We start from the raw sequence: 23,457 nt of genomic DNA, 5'->3' as shown, positions 1-23,457 counted from the left end.
TCCATACTGACCACACTGGCTCTGGCCTCCGGGTTCTGGGACTGCTTTCATTGTTTCTTTAATTCTTCTCAAACTTCCCTACAGCTGCTGCTCCAATTCTTCTCACAGTTCTCAAAACTCCAAGCTTCCATCTTTCTGAAGAATCTTCTCCCATTAATCCCACGCCAATTTCCCCTCCCCAGTTTTTTCAGCCAAACCCCTCCTACAGTCTCAGAGGGAGAGGTGCCCCTCCCTGCACTCCAGCGGGACACAGCTCCACCATCCTGCTCTCAAGCTCACCTTCTTCTACCCCCAAGGGATCCAGTCTGCACCCAAACCTCCCTAGCCAACTCCACCTTTTCTTAGCCTCCTTTCTTAGCCTTCCCAGGCCTAAAAAGATTCCTCAGGACCCTCTATTATTAAAAAATAATGACAAAGTAAAATAAGTCCTCCTTTGAATCTGCCCTTGTTCTTTCAATCTTTTCCCGAGAAGCCTACACTCATAGTTTCTACACCTCATCACTTTTCAGTCTCGCCTCTGATTCAGCCACAGGTCCGCAAGCGACTAATCCAGTCATCTGTGTTCCCTCATCTCATCCTCCTAACCTCTCGAAAGCTTTCGCACTGCCGAGTCTTTCCTCCATACCAGCGCGGCACCACGTACCCCAGTCCATCTCCTGCTCTGTCATCATTCCTGGCACTCTGGATGACTCTTCTTTCTCCTCTAGTTTCCTAAATATAGGCAGCCCTCCCCATTAGCTTCATTTTTTACTTTCCCTTTCAAAGATCTGTTTCACTCTGATAAACCGCATGAAGATGATGCCCAAATCCTTCAACTGCTCCAGGATATAAGTCACCATTTCTAACTATTGAGGGGCTACCTGAAGTCCCGACAATGCCACAGATTCCATCTTGTCCAAAATTATATTCACCACCTTCCCTCCAAAGCAGCCCCCGAGGAGTCTCTCTATACAACACCATCATTCCCCTGGTTACTCAAACCAAAATCTGGACCGTCTTTGACTCTGCTGCTACCTACTTCCTCACATCTCACCATCTTTCCTCTCCTCGGTGTTTTACAATACGAAAAGATGAGTAAGACATGGTTTCCAGTCCAAAGAAGGACAGAGAGAAATGCAAGCAAACACTTATACAGTAATCTGATGAGCATTACAAAAGAAAAATGCACAGGACGCTGAGGCTGTGGGGGATGGAAGGGCAAAGGGGGATTCAACTCACTGTAAACTCTGAGCAGAACTAAAGCCCCTGCCCAACCCTCACTAGGCCGAAACAACAACTGCATTCATCCTGAATAATTAAGCGTGTGCCTTGCTTTAAGAAAACTCAACATGTAAGTTTTGACTGACTGCATACAAATTAGGCAATGATGATTCTCACTATACATGGGTTTTCTTTAAATAAAAACTGTCCTCATGAATTTAAACTAGGATTTCCTTTTCATATATTTTCACACACACAGAGGTCGTAACAGGAATTAAAAGCTGGAAAGAACTACATTCACTCATCTAGCCACTTCATTTCCCAGAGGATAGGGGAGGTTAAATGACTTGTCCAAGGTCACAGAACTTGTAAATAATAGAAATAGTAGACCCAAACCCAGTGATCTTTTCCACGTTACTTCACACACTGCCTCTGATGTGTCTCTGCCCTCAACATGCTTTCCCAGTTAATTCCATGAAAGCCAACAGAAATGGGAATCTGGAAAAAAGTCCAGACATCAGGTGTCTTTCAAAAGACTTGAATGTGGTCTCTGAGACACACACACACACATAATATAAATTCAGGAAAATTTGGCTCTGGCTACAACTTAGTGGTCTATAATAATGAGAAATGGGTCCTCAGTTGTTGATGCCAAATTGACTAGATGACTCTCTCGTTCCCTAGGTTCTCCCCAAAATGCCAGTGAAGTTCCTTTTCTTCCGCCAAATAAAGGCCCAACTGGAGTTCTAACTATTCAACTAATGACTAAAAAGCTCAGAATGTGGGGGGAGTGAGGTAGAGGCACACGGGGTTTCCCCCCAACCCCCCATCAAATGTTAGATGGCTTAGAAAAAAATGAACTCTGAGTACTGAGCTAATTGTGATACCAAATCCAATTAGCATAGCTTAGTCAACCTGATCTCATCTTCTGTCAAAGAAAAGGAAAAAAAGTTCCTTCTCTCCACGTCTAAAAAGTGACAGGTGCTTTTCGCATCATGAACTTGTTTTCCCTGATAGGGCAGTTAAGTAGGTGATTACAACTGGCAACTTGCTCTAAGCAAAACCCCTTTTACTCTTAGAATCTGATCCCTTCTGAAAGAGCCTGTGCTCACTCTCCAGGGAACATGTTTTAACATGTGAGAAATGCAAGAACAGAAGCAGCCAGAGCTCGAGGCCAACTCTAGCTTGCCTTGTACAGCTTCACTGGCAGAGGTCGATTGTAATAATGGCTTGTAAGGTTAACAGAAGAAAAAAAATCTGCTTGTTTGGGTTATTTAAATTCAACTGTAAGCCTAGAAGACCATAAAACCCATTCTTACTACCGTATTTTCCCTGTCAGAAAAGTCCTGAGAAAATATGGAGCCTTGAACTTGATTAGACCAGAAAGAAAGACTTCTGAACAAGTGAGAAATTACTAAACAACTGTTAATTAAAACAAAATGGACACTTTAATAGTCTTTAATTCTAGATAAAACCTGATGAGGTGAACAAATATGGCCATGTCTTACTCCTTATGACTCACAGAGACACTGTCACATCCTCTTTCTCACTACTACCTCTGCTTCTAAACAGACAAATCATTTTAGATAACAGATTGTCAAAGTTGGGAAAGCAGTTTCCTGTGAAATGAATCAGAAGTAAATCACTGGAAAACCAGCCTGGTCAGAATCGGAGAACTTGCTAACAACGAGTTACTCTACTTCACTCAAGGCTCAAATTTCTGTTCACTTTATCTCAAAGAGGAAAAAGTGAGCCTCATGCACTGCCTTTGCTTCCGACTTCCCTGAGAGTGCAAGGACAATCTCCTTGTGGGTCACAATGAAATGGGGTTCTCACTGGTACCTGTATTCCCTTCTCTCAGCTCACAGCCACTCCCTACATTTACTTCTGAGACTGGAGACCTCTTGTCTCACCTACTCTTACTCATGCTCCCTGGCGCATCCTTACCTCATCTACCCTTTATGTGTGTCTACGATTATATATCCAGAACTTTCCACATAAGCACAGCTGCTTAAGTGGGAGTGGCTTTTTTGTATGACTTCACAAAGGATTTTCCAAGGATATATACATGATACTCATTTTTACTTTATTTTTAATTCAGAGACTACTCATAAGACCATCAGGAGAGAACTCCCCCAACTTCCTCCTCCACCACCTATAAATATCTACCCCTGTTCCCATTCTTTTTTCCTTTCCTTCTGTTTCAGCAGGAGTCACTCCTGGTATTTTGGATAATCACTCCAGCAGTGCCTGGGACCTCACTTTCCTGACTCATGGGGACCATGTTCCATCATGTCCTTTCTACTCTACACCTTCAACCTCTCCTCTTCAAGACTTCTTACCCTTCCAACCCACAAATGAGCATGCTCAAGTCTCTCCCCTCTTAACATAATTCATTAATACAGCCATCAAATATTTACTGAGCACCTACTATGTGCCAGCTCTTTTCTACCTGGACATAAAGTGGTAAATAAAAGAAAGTTCCACTCCTCGTACAACTTACTTTCTTTTTTTTTCTTTTTAAGACTAATTTATTTATTTGAGAGAGAGAAAGAGAGAGAGGGGAGGGGCAGAGGGAGAGAATCTTCAAGCAGACTCCCTGCTGAGCGTGGAGCCTGATGCAGGGCTTGATCTCACAACCCATGAGATCACCACCTAAGCCGAAACCAAGAGAGTCAGATGCTTAACTGACTAAGCCACCAGGCACCCCTGCAACTTGCTCTCTAGTGGGGAGAGAAAGAAAGAAGAGAGAAACATATAAGCATCCTAGCTACTATTCTTTTGCTCCATCACTTTACATGGTTTGGCCTGAAAGAGAAATGTACACTGGCTGCCTCTATTTCCACTTCCTCTTCCCCCTTGGATTCCTTACCACACTATTCCCAACAGGTCTGCAGTCCCCTGCCCCAACACAATTAAAACAGCTCAAGCAAAGGTCACCGCCAACCCCCCCCCCTTGCCTTTCAAATCTCAACGGCATTTCTCAGTCCACTCTCGGTAAACTCTCAGCGGCAACATGCACTTCTTGCAGTTCCCTGTGGCTCTGCTCTTCTCCCTCTGTGGCCATGCATACCCTCTCTGACCACTTTTTCTAAGGTTCCTTTTCTTCAGTTTTCCCCTTAAATGGTGGTGCTTCCAGAGTTCTGTGTTTAGTCTCTTCTCATTCAGTGTGCTCCCTTTGGACCACCATGCCCATGGCCTCCATGATCAGCGAGGACCACTCAGGAGTACTGAATGTGTTATCTTTAGGATAGGCCCTTCTGAAGAAGCCAACTGCTGGCTTTGGATCTCCACCTGCATGGCCCAAAGGCCTCTCCAATTCAATAATACTGAATTTATCTCTTCCCATAGCCAAAACTGTTCTTCTTCCTCTATTCCCTGTATTAGGAAATCGTGCCATCTTCCTCTCAAGATGCTAAGCCAGAAACCTTAGCGTCAAGTTCGGTTCTTCTATCATATCATATGCCCTCCTCCTCCATACTAGTCTCATCAATTCTGCCTGCTCAAAAACCTCTTTTCATTACCTCTTCCCTAATCCTACTACAGAGACCACGAGCTCATTTCGTAGCCTCCTCAGAAGTCTCCCTGTCCTGTCCTGTTCTCTTGCTCTGTTATCTATCTAGGACTGTTATGCATTATATTCAATGGGAATGGTGCCCTTTGGTTGTATGACAAAGAAGCCTGAAACCACCCTCCTCTAGGATGATCTCTACCAAATACCAAGGTCATCCACCACCGCTTACAATTCTTCAACGATTCCACATCATCTATATGGATGCTCTGTAAACTCTTTGACCTGAAAAAAGTGACAGGGGATGGAGGGTCTAGAAGCAGCACAAGGTACAGCCCGAAGAAGCCAGCCACCAGAGGAAAATGTATTATTTTTAAGTTTTTTAATTTAAGATTGTATTTTATCTTAAATGTTTGATTCTGCATAATATATTCATGTTTTAATACAGCAATAATTTCCCCAAAATCCAATTGAATGTACACTCCAAAAAGATGTACATGTTTATCCTATAGCTTTGAGTACCTCCTGGCACATTCACACAAACCCCCACTGGGAAGCAAGGACCTACACCTACATAAAATTTAAGATTCTAAGGCCCACCCCTGCCATGCTCTCAGCCCTGCTCACCTGTCCACGCTCACTAAACCTACTGAGCTTACGCTTTATGCTCTCCCAGTTACTAAATCATCTTAATTCCTCAAACATGCTACAATGATTCACAAAACATAAAGTATCCTTCTCCCTTGTCTGTGTGCCCACCAAACTCCTATTCAGCTGTTAACTACACACCTGAATGATATTACTTCAGGGATTCATTCCCAGAATACTACGGGTACGCTAATGCCCTTTGCATAAGTACCTTCAATATTTATACACACATTCCTTATGTCATTTATTAGGCAATAAAGGTGCCGTTCACAATATCTTATCTCTGCAAATAACTACCAAAAAACTACCATCATGGGGGTGCCTGGGTGGCTCAGTCGTTAAGCGTCTGCCTTCAGCTCAGGGCGTGATCCCGGTGCTCTGGGATCGAGCCCCACATCAGGCTCCTCCGCTGCGAGCCTGCTTCTTCCTCTCGCACTCCCCCTGCTTGTGTTCCCTCTCTCGCTGTCTGTCTCTCTCTGTCAAATAAATAAATAAAATATTAAAAAAACAAAACAACAAAACAAAAAACTACCATCATGTCCCATCCTCCTGACACTAGTCAACCTTACTGAAACTTGTTTTGTTTTTGAAATTTTCCTATTTCTTCTCATTCATTCATTAGCCCATTATAATCTGACTTCGTATTCCCACATCACTGCATTAAAATCACTCTCAATAAATTCATAAACCACCTGGTGGCTAAATCCAACGAATCCATCTTAATCCTTACCATTTTTGTGTTTGCAACATTTAATCTTTCCCTCTTTTGTCTTTCTGACCCCAAACTCTCCTGATATTCCTTGTCTAGCTTTCTTGCTACACTTCCAGCCACTTTTTCCTACTTGTCTTTGCAGGTTTTCATTTCTTCTGCCCATATTAGCATTCCTTAGGGTTCTGGCTGAAATACTCCTTTCTGTTCATGCTAAGCCCTCTTTCCTGGGTGAACTCATCTATTCTCAAGGCTTTAACTACCATCCTTTTGTAGATAAAGCTGGAAACCAAATTTGGGCTCTTATGCCCAATTCAGATATTCTTCACTAATCACAACTTCTGTATGGGTGGAAATTTGGGGAGTATAAAATTACAGCAGCACAGTGCTATAAAAGACTTACAGGGCTTACCAGGTGCCAGGCACTGTTGTAATCACTATACTTTTATATATTAGCTGATTTTGTTCTCACATAAATCCCATAAAGTAGACACTATTATTATCCACATTTTACAGGCAAAGAAACTGAGACAACTGTAACTGACTACAAGAAAAAAAAAGTAGGAAAGAATACCTACCTCTAATGAATAACTCTTTTTTGAATAATTGTAAGGAAAAGTTAGAAGGTGATCAAATCAAATTCAGGATTCTGAAAAATTTACTTCTGATAATGATGATTCTCTCCTAGTTAATAATAATCACCTTGGTCATGTTTTTCAACCTAATAATCATGTTAATGTTTCTTTCAATATTTACTGAAATAGGATCTTAATTATTATGATGTTTCACAAGGTCTATTTCTCAACCACGAAGATAAACTAGAAGCTCATGACAGAATAATAAATACATGGAATATTTGAGATTTTACTGTATTTAGCTATGTGCAAAAAAATTACAATAAATTTAGTGTTTGAACAATATCTTGGACATAAATATTCAAATAGGCAGCTGAGAGAAAACTGGTAGGACCTAAGATAAGAGTATTGTGTGTGTACAGTTGGACATACAATGGGTGGCCCGTGAATGTCCTCGGAAGTCTAGATGGCATATACTAGGTTAAATTGACCAAAGGCCTGAACTAGTTCAACAAACCTAATATTTACCATAAGGCCAAATACTTCACTTCCCTGGTTTTCCAACACTTTTTTTAAGTTTTTATTTATTTGAGAGGGAGACAGAGAAGAGAGAAAGCAGGGGGAGGGGCAGAGGGAGAAGCCAACTCCCGGATAAGCAGGGAAGCCTGATGCAGGGCTCAATCCCAGGACCCTGAGATCATGACCTGAGCCAAGGGCAGACGCTTAACCAACTGAGCCACCTAGGCACCCTGGTCTTCCAACATTGGGCAAAAGATATAATGTGGCCACAAAAAGATGCTGGAAAACCAGGCATACAAAATATTTAGTTTTTCCCAACCAGTTAAACCAAACTGAAGGTTGCTGACAATATCTGTTCTACAGAAAAACCCACCCAATTAGCTTACATCCCAGATCAGACACTGGGTAATACATTTGGTTAAGGTAAAAGAAAAAGGGAATCAACTTTGCATGGGCAAAATACAATGAAAGAGAAGAGGTGTACGTCCCCCGATGCAGGGAGCAGAGGCACTCAGTGGTGTGGCTCCACTCTCATCAAGCACCATACCAGGTGTGGCACCGTATCTTCTGAAAGTAGCTGCAGTAATAAATATCAGATGAACTGAATGAGCAAAGCAGTCAGGCAGGCTGATGAAATGGAAAGTTGTCACACAGCATCCAACTATAAAAGTCACATGGAAAATCAGAGGGCACAAATAGGTGAGGGAAACAAAGGAAAAACAAACAAACTTCAGAAACTAACCAAATGCCAGGAAACATCATGAGCCCCTGAGTTCCAGCACGGACCAGCTCCCACAGGGGCTCCTTTTCCTTCCTGCCAAAGGCCCTGGGGCCAAAGCCCACACTTCTCTACTCTGTAAAACTGCACCGTCTAAGGAATCCTGGTGGAATCTTCTCCTTGTAAAGACCATCTGTTCACTGAACAAGTGTCTGCTGAGAGTCTTCTATTCTAGGCTCTGGGCATCCAGCAGGGAAACAGGACAGCAAGGTCCCTGCTCCCACAGAACTAACATTTCACTAGGGGAGAATCAGATAAATAAATACAGGAACAAGACCATATCAAATGGTGGAAAGCATTAATTTAAAAAAAAATTAAAACAGAAAAAGAAAGTAACAAGAAAGAAGTGATGGAGAAAAATGGAAGGAGTTACTCGTTTGAACTTGATCAGGGAAGGCATCTCTGAGAAGGTAACTTTTGAGCTGAGACAGAAAGGAGGCAGAGTTGTTGGCCCAGTACAAATCCTGGAGCGGAGCATTCCAGGCAGAAGCAAAATAAGAAACAAGGAGGTGGGGACAAGTATGGTGAGTTCAAGGGAAAGGAAAAAAGCCTCATTGCCCTTGGGATTTTGTTCAAATGCCATCTTAGGACGAGGTTGTCCCTGACTACCCTATTTTAGATTGTAACCACCGATCAAGCCCCAGTATTCTCCATCCCTCTTCACGACTGCTCTCCTTTGAAATTTTTACCATCTGACAAGCAATACATATTACTTACTAATTTCTGTCTATTCCTACAGAATGTAAGCCCCTTTAAGGGCAGGGATTTTAGTTATTATAACTACTGCTATATTGCCTGCAGCCGTGTGGCACATAGTAGGCCATAATAAATAGCCACTAAATAAATAAAAGGGAAAGGAAAAGGGAATGGAGGGAGGGAGGGAAGAGTGAAGAAAGAACGGAGAGAGGGAGACGAGGAAGGAGAGAAGTCAGCCAGCGTGGCTGAAGCACAGATGAGAGAAGCAAATAAGGGTCGAGACTGTGTAGGCTTTGGAGAGCATGGAAAGGAGTCTGAATTTTATTTTAAGACAAAGAGAAGCCACTGAAGGTCCTTAGGGCAGGGAAGCAACATGATCGAGTTTATGGTTTAAAAAGCTCACTGTAGCTTCTACATGGAAATCAGTGAGAGAGAAGGAAGCAGGCACACTAGCAAGGAGCTAGCAAAGCCGGAGATGAGCAGGTCAGGCAATGATTAGCAATGATCAACGGTGGAGAGAAGCAGCTTAAGGATCCTTCTCAAGGATCCTTAAAGGACCAAAGGACCAAAAAAAACTACGGATGGACTAGATATGGGGAGCTGGACTGAAGGAAAGAGAGCAATCAAGGATATGTCAGTTTTCAGTTTATTACTTCTCAGCTCCAAATCTACCCTTCATTGCCTGTTCTGTGAAAATAAAGTTGGACGCTTTAAATAATTTTCCTTTGCCTGATACCTCAATGTTAAGCTTGGTCTGTAGGGGGCACCGGAAAGACATTACAAGAGGAATGGTCTTTTCTTTCTGGTTCCAGTGTGCTCCTCTTGGCAGCATAACTAGAACGTCACGTTCGGCTTTGCTGCTGTCCTACAGAGTCCTAGACAACTTATTTTAAGATCTTTTCTAATTTGAGAAGGCAAGTGGTCTAATAAACTCATGACACTTTCATGATTTCATAATTATTTTTCCTATACATACAAGGACCTGGGCACTTTATACTGTTCATTCATCTTTATTCAAACGCTCTACCATACTGGTTTGAGCATAGTAATTTTAGACTTTGTTTTAACACATGGTAAAGGAAGGACCACCTCACGATTCTGTTTCTAAATTTTCTTGGCTATTCCAAAACATTCATTCTACCACATGCACACTGAGATTATTTAATCTAATTCTCCCCCACCCAAAGAACTCTCCGTTGGAGCTATAATTGATTTCCATTATGTTTATATATATTTAGACTTCCCATCTGGGAATACATTATATATTTCCATTTTTCCAGATCTTGCTTTTATATCCTTAAGAGTTTATAATTTTCTTCAAATGGATCCTGTGCCTTTCTTTGATATTTATGCTTAAGTATTTTATAATTTTTAACACTATCATAAAGTCTTTTTCTCCTCACCAAGGCAGTTCACTCCCATACTTCCCTCTGCCAACATCCCAATGACACCAAAGAATGCTATTACTTCCCACCCATTCCCATACTACCCTGACCCACAATGTCTGAGTTTTGCTAAAATCTTTTAGACTATTTTATTCAGACAACCAAGTTTTCTGCTGCAATGTCTCTTCTATTTCAAAGATTCTTACTTAGCATTTATATTACACATTCCCTGTCACTTGCTATATATGCAATTACATATATATTATATACATAATATACATATTATGTACATATATATAAAACACGTATATACATACATTTCAAAGTCCATTGTCCATCACTGTCTCCTTTCTTCCTCCTATCCTGGGGTCTCTGTTCTGCATTAGCTGTTTGATTAGAGTATACTGCTTAGACTGGAGTCTGTGAGGGATACAATCTCTGAATCTTCACACACTCACACAGAGCTTTCTTTTCCCTAAAGGATGAATAATATCTAGATTGCATACAGGACTCTTTGGAGTAGAGACCTCTTCTCTAATCAGTAGATGTTTCTTACACCATCACCAAAGTTGCAGTATTACAAATGAGAACAGCCTATTTTGTTGTTGCTGTTTTGACTTTATCCTTCTATTTAGGAGCCTGTAGGACTTTTTTTAATCACTGAATTCAGGAATTTTATCAGAATATTCCTAGGTTTATGCCGTTTCTCATCAGTCTTGCCTGGAACAACAGTGAACCCATTCAAATCTGCAGTGTCTTTCCATTTGCAACCTTTTTTCAGCTCAGGGCACTTTTCTTCTATTACTCAGTTCTCCTTTTAAAATTTTATTTTTTTTAAAAAGATTTGAGAGAGAGCACACACGCACATTGGGGGAGGGGCAGAGGGAGAAGGAGAGAGAGAAAAACAGACTCCCCACTGAGTGTGGAACCTAATGTGGGGCTTGATCTCATGACCCTAAGATCATGACCTGAGCCAAAGCCAACAGTTGGACACCCAACTGACTGAGCCACCCAGGCACCCCATCCTTCTAAAATGTTATCATATGCATTTTAGGTTTCCTGGATTTAACTTCCAAGTCCTTTACCTTCAAGAGTTGACACTCTAACTCTTGGTGTTCTTGTTCTAAGCTTTGAAATTGTATTTTACTTAAGCTGAATTTAAAAAAACAAGGCAACAGAGATGTGCGCAAACTGCCACCTTCCCAGAATCATTTCAAATGGGATTTTTAAACGCTACCTTATCACTTAAGCAGAAAACAAAATGCTTCTTGGTGCTTAAAAGACAATTACTTAAATTAATATTTTTAAAACCCAAACGACTATTTGTTGAGAAGTTACTAGATTGAATGCACCTTGAAAGCAGGGAGTCTGCCTTCTACGCATCCCTCATCCTCAGTAGATCTCGTAAATAAATGTGTTCAATACACCTTTACATATATATTGATATATGGAGCACTTCACGAGTTCCAAAAGTAGAAGACCGTGCCATTACACTTACAAAATGTAAGGTCCAACTGAGGAGGCAAAACTAACTGAAACAAGTAACAGTGGTCAGTTAAGTGTTAAACTCTGTTACTGAACACAATGGTCTAAAAATAGAAGAGATTCATATGAACAAAAGCAGTCAGCTGGTTTCATGATCAAGGGAACATCAGCCAGGCCCTGGAATATGGGGAGATTTTAATAGGAGAAAAGGCAGTCCTGACAAAGAAAAGAGTCACTGTAAAGGCAGAGAGCTAGGAATGGGCCTGTCAGGAAAAAGAGTGAGGAAACCAGTCTGACTATAATAGAGAGTCTGTCAGAGACTAGTAAGAAAGTAAGAATAGACAGGGAGGCTGATGAGAGAGTCTAGATTCATTCACTGGTTGAATAGGTGTTGAAAATATGCATGCTGAAGGATGCTGCATGCTGTCCTCAAGCAGCTTACAAAGGGAGGTGGGAATGGGTAGTAAATGATAAGTTCCTAAGTTTGGGATCATTTGAAACATAGATAAAATACAGAGGTAACATTAGATATCAGAGCTTAGAGAACCAACAAATGAGGAAGCTGGTGTTTTTAATAGGAAGTTCATCTTCTAGTACTTCCCTTGGTCCTTGAAGAAAAACAAGCAAAGAACTATGGGAGGAAAATTCAGACTGATGCTTTTTCTACACGTTCAATTTAAGAGTGAAAGTTTCTCCAAACCAGAAGGGAAATCCAATAGTGTAAAAATGGCAAAACTTTAAAATTTTAAGAAAGAAAAAAAACTTTTTGTAATTTCATATGGCGACAAATTAGTGGACTTACTATGGTGATCATTTTAAGATACATACAAATGTCAAAGCCTTATGTTCTATGCCTGAAACTAATATAACGCTGTGTGCCAATTACTCCTCAATAAAGAAAAACGGAAGACAGCCTGTTTGCCTCAGTCACAGATTTACTAAACAAGAAACTATCAGAAGCATCTACCTAATAATTCCTGCTGGGTTCATTTTTAAGAAGGAGATTCAGTGACAAGACTGATAACACCATAATGCATGCACGCCTGACCTAAGTTAAAACCCACACGTTCCAGACTGATGAATCAAGACCTGTACCCCTGAAACAAATAATACATTATATGTTAATTTAAAAAAATTTTTTTAAATTAAAAAATAAACGTTTGGTAGAATTAAAACAAAACAAAGCCCACCGGTTCCAGGCTATGAGTAACTTGAAACAACATAATCCAAAGTTCTTAGAAAGAAACAAACAAACCCTACAGGTGCTTTAATTTATCCATAAAAGCAACAGTCCTCTAAAAATAAAGAGCTATTAGAGCACTATTCCTTCACAAAACAAGAAATAACTCCAAGAAAAAAATCAATTAAAGTACATGTCATTTACAGAAATATCTACATTAACTTAAACATTAACTTTAAACTTGAACATTAAATATCCTAAGAAGAAAACAAAGCACTAAAACTCTTCTGAACCAGAATGTAACCACAATCCTCTTACAGTCCAGAAGCTCAAGTCCAGCGCAAACGAAGGATCTTTCAAAGACACCAGACCTACGGATTTTCATTTAGAACTGTCCTGTGAAGCATCCAAAATATTTTCCTCCTGGGTTTCCCCTTTTCAGCTTCTGATCATCCTCACCTCAATTCAAGGAAGAAAAATTAATTTCACATTATTCTCTGAGAATAGGACAGAACATTCCCATCCTTTTCCCTCCAGGGAGCCCCACCTCTAAAACTCCAGAGACAGAAGCTGCATTCTAAGAAAAGTGGGGCCCAGTAGTTAGGATGGAAAAGAACTTTGCAGAAACAACTTGAAACATGATTCAGGAGACAGAGGCAGATGGCAGGGTGGAAACCCGTGGGGTTTGGAGCCAAGCAGACTTGGGTTCCCACCCCAGCACACGGTAGTCTCAGACTGCACGTTCTTTAACAAGTCTCTACAAAATGGAAATCACACACCTATCTTCAGCGGTTGTAAGATTAGAAACACATTTCAAAGACCTGCCTGAGGTCACACAGCAAGCAGCAAACACAGGGCCTAACCCAATTCTAAAATGACTGTCAAGCCCACTGCTCTGATCCCTTTGCCATTCATTTCAGAATGTAACTGTCACTGGCAGGGAGAAAGGGAAAGATGAGGGTACAGGGTCAAATCTGGCACATACCACATTCCTCTCCATTCCAGGTGCTTTCTGTTAGGCCAGTTCTGTCATCACAATAGGAGCTATTTATTCAGCACCTACTTACCGGCCAGCTAGGGTCTATGAAGAGCTAAGCACAGGGCCTGCTACATAATAAGCATTCAATAATTGATAGCTCCTTATACTGAGATCTTAACTTCTTAAGAGAGCTTAGGAAAGGCTGGCTTCTTACAGGAAATTGAGTGGAAAAGAAGAAAACCAGGCAGAAAAGGGGGAAGAATGTGCCAGAATGGGCATCTCTCAGAGAAAGGCAATGTGTACAAAGGCATGGAAGTGAGAAAGCACAGTAATGCAAGTAGCTAGGCATGCCTAGAGAGGGGCGAAAATCATGGAAGGCGCAGGAAATGAGGCTACAAAGGCAAGCAGGTCTTGGTACGCAAGAATGCTTGGATTTTATCCTGTGGATGGGGTAAGCCAATGAATAATTTTAAACAGGGGAGAGGACACGACTAGATCTGTGTTTCAGAAGGATCGTTCCATCACAGAATAGAGAAGGACGGACTGGAGGGAGAAGGGTCTGGGAAGCGACACGAGGCAGGTGGATGAGTTAGGAGACTACTATAACAATCTCAGGGTGCTGGGTGGCTCAGCTGGTTAAGCATCTGCCTTTGGCTCAGGTCATGATCCCAGAGTCCCAGGATCGAGTCCCACATCAGGCTCCCTGCTCAGTGGGGAGTCTGCTTCTCCCTGTGCCCTTCACCCTGCTCATGCTCTCTTGCTCTCTCTCTCTCAAATAAATAAATAAAATCTTTGAAAAAATAATAATAATCTCAGCAAGAGGTTGATAAGGGCCTGAACAAAGACCAGGGGCGCCTGGGTGGCTCAGTCAGTTAAGCATCTGCCTTCGGCTCAGGTCATGAGCCTGGGGTCCTGGGATGGAGCCCTGCATCTAGCTCCCTGCTCAGCAGGGAGTCTGTTTTTCCCTCTCCCTCTGCCCCACCCTCCCCCCAGCTGGTGCTCACCGCTCTCTCTCTCTCTCTCTCAAATAAATGGAATCCTGAAAAAAAAAAAAAAAAAAGAGCCTGAACTAAGACCAAAACGGTATGAATGGAGGGGAGGAAGAAGAATCAACAGGACTTAGTGGCCCATCAGAAGATAAGGATGACCCCCAAGTGTCTGACCTGATAGGTGGACATTCTGAAGTAGGGTTCTGTGGAGCGGGCTGAAATAAGGAGTACAGTGTTAGACCTACTAAGTTACCATTGCCGGGGAACCAATGGGACGTCTGGAGCAGAGGGCTCGGAGTCAGGCCTAGAGACACAGACCAGGAAGCCATCTCACAGGCAAGCCAGCTAAAGCCCTGGGCATGGACGAGATTACTCAGCAAGTTTATGTGAAGTGAGATGAAGGCTAATGACAGACGGCAAGAAAACCTGAATCAGAAGGAAGAGCGAAAAAGCTCAACAGAGAGCATAAGAAGAAATGGCAGCAGAAGGAAATGATGCCGTAAAAGCTAAGTAAGGAGAGGGTTTTTGAAGATAACTATTCACCATATCCAAAGCTGCAGAGAAAGATACTGTATCCAGTGGGTACTTTTCAGTCTGAAATCAGAAGTCATTGACGGCCTTGGAGACGGTGTTGCGGTTGTTTCGGAGGCTTGATAAGCAGAAGCAATGGACGGACCAAGGAGTGAGCAAAGGAAAGAAAGGAAGGAAAGGAGATGTAAGCTACGCCTTCTAGGATCTGCGAGAGGGAGAGAACGCAAGAGCGAGCGGACTCCAACACAAGACTGTGGGAAGCTGCTTTTTTTAAGCTGGGAGAAATTTCAGCATATTTATAGGCTGAAGGGAAGGAACCGAGAGCCAAGCGTTAAGTGAGAGGCTGAAGATGAGAGAAAGAGACAAAGACAAAAAGACTATGAATGAAGACTATGAATGAATAGATCCATCAATGAAGTAAGACGCCAAGATCACAGAGAAGGGATGGGGCTGAGAACACAGTAAGAGGGATACACCAGGGAGCAGGAAAGGGGATATTTCTTCCTCTGAGAAAAGGAGGAAAGGGGATAAGGGTGGGAACTGATACAGATAAGGCTAAGAGTGCTGAGGAGAGAAATAGGGGGAGTCTGGCTTTCCTTACAAGCTAATAATGGCTCTTAGCTTTGCTTCACAGTCCTCTTTAAGAAACTGATGAAAGGTATAGATTCTGCTCCCTAAAAAGACACATAAGCACTCACACTAAAAATTCTGCACATGATTTCAGAGCTTCCGGGTCCACTGAAGCCAACTCACGAATTCAAAGAAATTGCCTTTCGGAAGGGATCTTATTTATAGATGAGCACCCACAGGGAAAGCAAGCAAGCCACTCGTTCTAAACACAAAGATATGAAAAACTCTCACTTAAATCTTTAGGGTATGATCAATCACCGAAAGAGATGGGACTATCTGAGGTGTACAACAGCACTAACTTAGACTCTAGGGACAAGAGATATAGGAGACCATCCCTGCTTTTAGGAAACTTAGAATTTAAAGACAATGAGTGACAAGAGTCCTGGATTTAGCAATGGCTTTAGAAAAAAGCAGTATCTTTAAAAGACGAAGATCAATCTAGAACTGAAGGGAGACAAAAATCAGACCCTTAGGTCTAAAGATAGAGGACCAGACAAGGCTGGTGGTAAACACAACTCAAAAGAAAAGAGGACGCAAGAAAACTTTTGAAGGAGGAACTGAAAGGATTTGTTCACTAAAGACAAACGGAGGACTAAGAAAAGGAAGAACCAAAAAACTATCTGAAGGTTCCAAGCACCCACATGTGCCTTTTCATAACTGGCAGATGCCTGAGTCTCAGAAACCACACTTATATTTCAAAGCCATTTGCCAGAACCTACCGGCTCGGAAATGTACACACACCAGATGTCTATATGAAACAAACCAGCTACTCTGCTCTGCTCTGGTCAACTGCCTGCAGTGACCCAACATGTGTTAAACTAGGGGTAGAGGGTGCCGACAGGAGCAACTGATGGTGCAGTGAGGTCTTATTTCTAAAAAATAGGTGCACAAATTCATTCCATTCATCACTTCATATACAACCATACTTTGCTAAGTAACACGAGATATTAAAAACAGCCAAGTCACTATGCATCCATTCACTACCAGAAATAAAGATTACATGCACCAAGCAATCACTGCATGCCACACACTATATAGTCAGCTCGTTTTCAACCTTACAACTCCAATGAGACTGTCATTCCTTTAAGAATTGAAGAAATTAGGGGCGCCTGGGTGGCACAGCGGTTGAGCGTCTGCCTTCGGCTCAGGGCGTGATCCCGGCGTTACGGGATCGAGCCCCACATCAGGCTCTTCCACTATGAGCCTGCTTCTTCCTCTCCCACTCCCCCTGCTTGTGTTCCCTCCTCGCTGGCTGTCTCTCTGTCAAATAAATAAATAAAATCTTAAAAAAAAAAAAAAAAGAATTGAAGAAATTAAAATGAGGGAGGGTAGACAGTCTATCCAAGATCACAGAGCTACTAAGTGACAGGCCAGGAATGGGACCCAAGCCCACCAGATGCCAAAACCTGTGCTCAAATGATTCCACAACCGTGCCTCACACCGAAACCAAATCCCAAGACAGGGACTTTATGTTTCACTGTAAATCAAACTGAAGTGAGCAAAAATTTATTGCTCTCCTAAAACAATACAAGAAAGAAACAGTTGGGGAGCTACTCAAAGAAGTTTCAGATACGAACGAGCTCTATAGGAGCTGACACTGAGGTGAAAAGAAAAGCAATCTAAATAATTAGAAAATGTACTGGTTGGCAAAAATGGCATACACTGTAAATGATGGAAGGTGTGAAACGAGGGGCTCACGGTGGTCGGGGTTGGGTTTATAAAAAAAGCTAGCTCTTCAGCTGAACTCTTAAAGAGGAGTGGGATGGCAAGCAGGAAGGAGCGCTTCAAAGAGCATTCTTGAGAGAGGGGGGAGAACTGTCATATTATGGTACAAATACAGTGTGAGGGCTCTTTTCAGCCAATCATCTGAACTTTCCACCCTGAGGTGCTAATCCTCACACAGGCTAGGAAAGAAAGTAGCCACCAGGGGCCAGGCTAAAAGTGAAGGGTCAATGATTTTTTTTTTTTTAAGATTTTATTTATTTATTTGAGAGAAAGGAAGAATTAACGGGAGGGAAAGGGAGAGAAAACCTGAAGCAGACTCTGCGGGGAGCACAAAGCCCCACAGAGGGCTTGATCCCACAACTGCGAGATCATGACCTGAGCAGAAACCAAGAGCTGGACACCTCACTGACTGAGCCACCTAGGCGCCCCTTAATGATTTCTTTCATTCAAAAATCCAGTTCAACGCTATGGGGCTGTCAAACAATAATTTTTCAAAATACACATCAGAACAAGGGTGTCCAAACAAGCGCTATCCTTTACAGTAAGGTGAATCATTCTACCAACAAATCTGTCACTCGTCTTCTGAAATACCCTCAAAACCAGTTTACATCATTCTACTTTTTGACAGTCACAATGCCATCAGTTTAGAATCACTCTAATTTTTTCAATCACAACTAGTCTGGACTCCAAAAGAACATCACAGATTTTCTCTACTTGACTCCAAGTAACCGATAAAATGAAATTCCACCCTCAAATAAAATCTGCCACCGTGAGGATTTTCAAAGGAATGTCTCTGACCACAACTCCTAAAGATGAGTTCCAATGTAAGATGAGTATAGCCCACCAAAAATATCTACAGTCAAGTTTTAGAGAGAAGATCACTTAGATAATGCCTGGTTTGGGATATTTACAAATCCACAGCCCTGCTTTCCTTCCTACTCCTAGCATCAGGTATGACAACTACTTAGACATAATTTTCTAATAAATGTATATCCTATGAATTCACAACTATGTGTTGTATTTGGGGAAAAGTGGACCACTTTCCCATTGTAGATAAAACAGGAGGAACTCACCAGTTTCCTTTTATTTGCCCACTTCAGAGACTGTGAAACATGATGGCTAGCCAGCACCTATCACTTTCCCTCTTCAACTCCCCCACTGCTTCCCCACTCCTCAAGAGGATTCCCTTCCACTCCTAGCAAGGAGCCCTCTTTATCCCTCCACCTTCAAGGTGGGCCCTACCAGCCTTGCAGGGCTGCCAAGATAAGTGATGAAAGAGGAGAAAGGGAGGATGTGACTGTTTGTCGTATCTGTGCCCAGAGAAGTGTTCAAACAAGAAAAGGGAGGATCCCTTCCTGTGTTATTTTGTCTTCAATACCTTCCCAGTTGTCATCTTTGGACACTAAAAGACCTGAGCTCTTCCGACAAGCCACAGAAGTATGGGATTTATGTCCTCCTTTCCTTCACCTTAGGACTGAACTGCACAAGCCCAATCGCAGCCGTCTCTACTAGCCACACAGTCCAATCCTGTATTTATAGTTCTCTGCTCTTTCTTCTCCACAACAACGACAAAGCAGAGAGCTTCCTCTTTTCTTAGAGGGCAAAACCCTACCACGGTATCCTGTACTGTCTCGTTGGTATCTAAGTGATTCCCATTCCAGACTAAGGACTCCCTGAAAGCTGACAGTGCCCTGCTCACCTCTGTACCCCCGGCACACGTAGGTACAAAACAAGGGTCTGCTGAGTCAAATAAATGAATGACAGACTTGAGAAAGACTTTAGAAAGAGAATCAAGGGAACAATTTAGAATTGTGGCAAACAACTGTTACACAGAATTTCCTTAGAGTAAAAATTAGAATTGCTTGTGCCATAACAAGATATTTAAACCATTTGATGGTAACAGATGCCATAATTATATGGCAGCTTAGGATAATGGCACTTATTAGACGAGCGACTCTAGATAAAACACTGACCCTCTTAACCTTTCTAAGTTTACCCTCCTGTTAAAACAAACAAACAAACAAAACAAAACAAAGGAGGGAAAAGAAAAGGTGAACGATGGTAATGCGATCTATCTCTTCCACCTAATCACAAAGTGGTAGTGAGACCCAGATGACGTCATGTATAAGATCGTTACACAAATATAATGTATATGACAGATTTAAACAAATAAATCTCATCATTCATGTTACTTAATATGCATACACTTGAGTAAAACAAGTGAATAAAGTGACACCAGAGTTTACTGCCTAACATATATCAGATATAATAATAGTAATACAGTAATACATGTGGATCCTGAAAAAAATACCCACCACGGGAATACTTTTAGAAACCTCCCACCTATTCAAGTCATCTACAGAAGAGCTCAGGATTACGTGTAACTTCTACTCTGAGTGATTCTCCGGACAGCTGAAGCCTATTCTTTTTGGTGCAAAAACAGGAGCTTTCACCACCCAGTCCGTGGTGACCCGCCCGAAGCACCAGACACAGCCCCGGGCTCTGCAACGCGCTCTGCGGCAAACAGCCCACGGAGGCGCAAACCTGCACTTCAGCACAGAGGTGCCGAGCTATGACCAAAGCCTGCCGCCAAAAATACAGACAAGCACAAGACATTCCTTTAACAGTACACAGCTCAGACTATCACTATAATTAGGACCAACTACGGCCTGCGTGAAAAAAAAAAGAGAATAAAATCAAGGAATGAGTACACCAAAGCCAGCAACCCTTTTAACAGAGTTAAAAGTACATTTGTTTTTGGAAAGGAAAAAAGTACTTTTGTCAAAACAGCAGCTGTGGAGAAAATGCACAATAAACAAGCAAGCAGAGATTCATTCAAAATACACTACAGACATCACAGATAACACCACACCGGAGATCTGGGGGTTAGCGGGTCGTTTTAACTTCACTTGAATTCCTAAAAATGTCTACCTACTTCTTCAGTCAAGCATCCTCCGTACTTTATTTTTAAGCAAGAGAAAAAGACAGATGGCCGAGATGCTGACACTGCAGGCCCAAGATTTTTCAACTGCATTTCTTCCAGTTGTCCATTGTTAAAAGAGATGAAATACAGGACAACACAGTATAAATCCGTAAGAAACTAAATCAAACTAAGTATATGTCAACCAAAGCAATCCCGCACGGGAAAGCAAACCACACGCATTTGTCCTTAACGATGCTGATGCTGAAACCCTGACATCCACAGTCTGTAGGAGTTTCACACCTTTCTAAAGGAGAGAAAGGTGAGCTAATCAGTGTGAGTCCTAGAAACAGTTCCTCAGAATCATTTCTAGAAACACTCAGAGAAGTAAACAATAATCAGCCGGAAGCCGATATAGCGAGAATAAGGAGCTTCCAGGATCTCCCTCTGTGTAAAAGCAATCAACTCCTATTTTTAATCTCATTCTGACACAAACATCCAGCCAAACCTCTCTCTTGCTGGCTAATCAAATATAGCTGATTTGTTACTATAGAGTAACTGTTTTAAAAGTCAGATGTGAATGGAAGTCATTACAGATTTAATGACAATGTTTTAGTATAGGAGAAGAATGAGGTTATCTTGAGAGGCAGGACCCATGGTAATGCTCTAAATACGTCACAGAAACCAACCCCGTCCACCACCACTGGTTCTGGGGATGGGCCAAAAAATAACTTCCCAACTGATTAATTGAAAAATAATATGTTGGTAATTAAGTGCAAATGAAAACGGCACCTCCCTATACATTGGGAAAACCTAACAGGGTTATTAAAAATAATTATTTCCTTGTATGCCCAACAGGATTTATAACACTCAAATCTACTTCTGGTTTTTCATTATAAAGGATTAAGGGGGGATGGGGGAGAGAATGCCTCCATAAGTAAACAAAAAGTCTGAACTCTCTTGGGAACTTGTCACATTCTTCTCTTCCAATCAACAATATTTAATCCACTTGAAAAATGCTAGCAAAGAGGGCCTTTGGCAAAGAACTCGGTAAAAATATGCAACTCTGGGGACACCGCCACAGTACTGACATCAAGCTTGTAGAAAATGCTGCTTTGTCTCAGAGTCAGCCCGTGATAAAAACAGGAACTTTATGGAGAACTGATCACAACTGCACAAGAAGCCCGATCACATGCCCACAACAGAGCAACGTTTCTCTCATTGTTGTCCAAGGGACTTCGCTAATAACAGAGGCTTGATTTATTCCATTCTTTTAATTTTCAGATCCCCAACCCTCCTTGTACCAATCCATTGTCAAAAGAAAGAGGGTGCCGGCCAGGATTTGCATGTAACCGGTAGCCACCCTCCTCTCTTCAAAGACTCCAAAAGGTGATCAGATGCGGAAAATTTGCCCCGAATACAGGCACCAGGAAAAAACCCTTATGACAAAGGTGATCTGAAAGCAGCAGTGTGTCTCTCTGCGTTAATGCCACTGCTTCTAATCTCCCTAGGACCCTCAATGGCCCACCCTGCTTCTCGCTCACTCCTGTCACTGGGGAGGCATCTCGTATTGTTAAAGGAGGAGGAAGAAGAAATGCTGAGGATTTCCCATGTATCTTTCTCTTTTTCTGAAGGGGGGGAGGGGAGCTGAACCAGGCGTGGGGCCCTCCCCTCGAAAAGGGTAGAGGAGGACAGGAGAAAGCTGTCAGCCACCCTGCTCGCAGCCTCACCCCCCACCCCCACCGTGCCCAGACGCCCGGGCAGGAGCGCGAGGGCGCAGCTTTGTCTCGGGTTTTGAGGGGCAGGGAGTGCAGAAACAGCCCGGGCCCGGGGAGGACTTCTCCCCCAAGCCCCTGCTTAACCCCTTCCCAGAGAACACAATGAACGCCACGGGAAACCCACTTCATGGGGTGCGAGAGCAGGGAAGACGACCCTTCAGAGCACGGGCCAGATTTCCGGCACCCTCCTCCCGTCTCGCCCGCACGGCCAGCAGGGCGCGCGGCGGGGACTGCTCTCCCTGTCGCCGCGATCCGCAGCGGCGCCCGGGCGCTCGCTCCCCCGCCCCGCTCCTACCCTCCGAGAGCTCCAGCTCCAGCTCCGCCAGCTGCGCCCGCACTTCGGGCGGCAGTGCCGCCACCGCGGCCGGCGCGGGCTCCAGGCCTCGCTCCGCCATCCGGGCTCCGCCAGCCGCACTCCGGAAGACGAGAGAGGGGGCCGAAGGAGGGACGGACTGACGCGGGCCCACACCCCGGCTACAGGATCCGGCTCCGGCCGCCGAGCGCCGCCGCTGCCGCCGCCGCCGCCGCCGCCGCCATGAGCGAGAGTCACGTGAGCATGGCGGCCCCGCCCCCGGGCCGAGGACGCACCGCCTCCGCCGCCAAGTCCGCTCGAGTACTCGCGAGCTTACGGCGCCCTCTACTGGGGATCGCCTGAGACGGTGAGCCCAACCGGCCGCCCCGAGCTCTCCTAGGCGAAAGGAGCTTGAGGTGTTGACCGCGTGGACGCATGTAGCGTTTACCTTTTACAAGCTCATGAGCGAGGAGTTTTCAGGGGACCCAAGCCTCACTTTTTCCAGTTCTCTTCGTGTGTATGCCTTTGTCTCTTCCCCACCTCCTTTTTCCCCGAATTGACTACCCATTTATGAGGACCTGAAATCAGGCCAGTTTTTTTTTGACGGATTGATTTTTTTTTTTTTTTTAATTTTTATTATTACATCACAGACCATTTCTTTCATGGGGTTTTCTTAGTCCCACTTGCCGGGAGCTCTTCGTTTCTGTTTCGGTTCTAGCATTTAAGGCAATGGAGGGAGAATCTCCTTCCTCCTACCTAGAATTCTAAGTACTTGCAAGTGGGGAACTTAGTCTTCTTGATATCGGTTTTATCCTCTTCAGTGTATAGCTTAATAGGTGTTCCAGAAATATTAATATTTTAATTCAATATAAGGAGGATCCAAACATTTGTGTATTTTTACCAGGAAGTACTGGGGCAGATGCTTTA

The 23,457-nt window shown here is 43.0% G+C and overlaps 1 protein-coding gene across 7 annotated transcripts in view; it reads right to left on the bottom strand.

The window, feature by feature from the left end:
* The window catches only part of DIP2B (disco interacting protein 2 homolog B), a 213,597-nt gene extending 190,817 nt beyond the window's left edge, over positions 1-22,780 (bottom strand). For 3 of the 7 annotated variants that reach the window (XM_026501888.4, XM_057318867.1, XM_044385470.3), the window contains exon 1: positions 22,534-22,767. In XM_026501888.4, the coding sequence (XP_026357673.1) occupies positions 22,534-22,633 (100 nt within the window). In that variant the 5' untranslated portion in view covers positions 22,634-22,767. Of the gene's footprint in view, positions 1-11; positions 22,503-22,533 lie in introns of those variants that run through there. The other 4 variants (XM_026501889.4, XM_048216776.2, XM_044385469.3 and 1 more) reach the window with 4 other exon arrangements.
* Positions 22,781-23,457: the final 677 nt, after the last annotated feature.

Source organism: Ursus arctos, unplaced genomic scaffold, assembly GCF_023065955.2.
Source record: "Ursus arctos isolate Adak ecotype North America unplaced genomic scaffold, UrsArc2.0 scaffold_26, whole genome shotgun sequence".
NCBI classification, from domain to species: domain Eukaryota; kingdom Metazoa; phylum Chordata; class Mammalia; order Carnivora; family Ursidae; genus Ursus; species Ursus arctos.
Note: the sequence above shows the minus strand (reverse complement) of the source record. Positions and strands in the feature narration are given on the sequence as shown.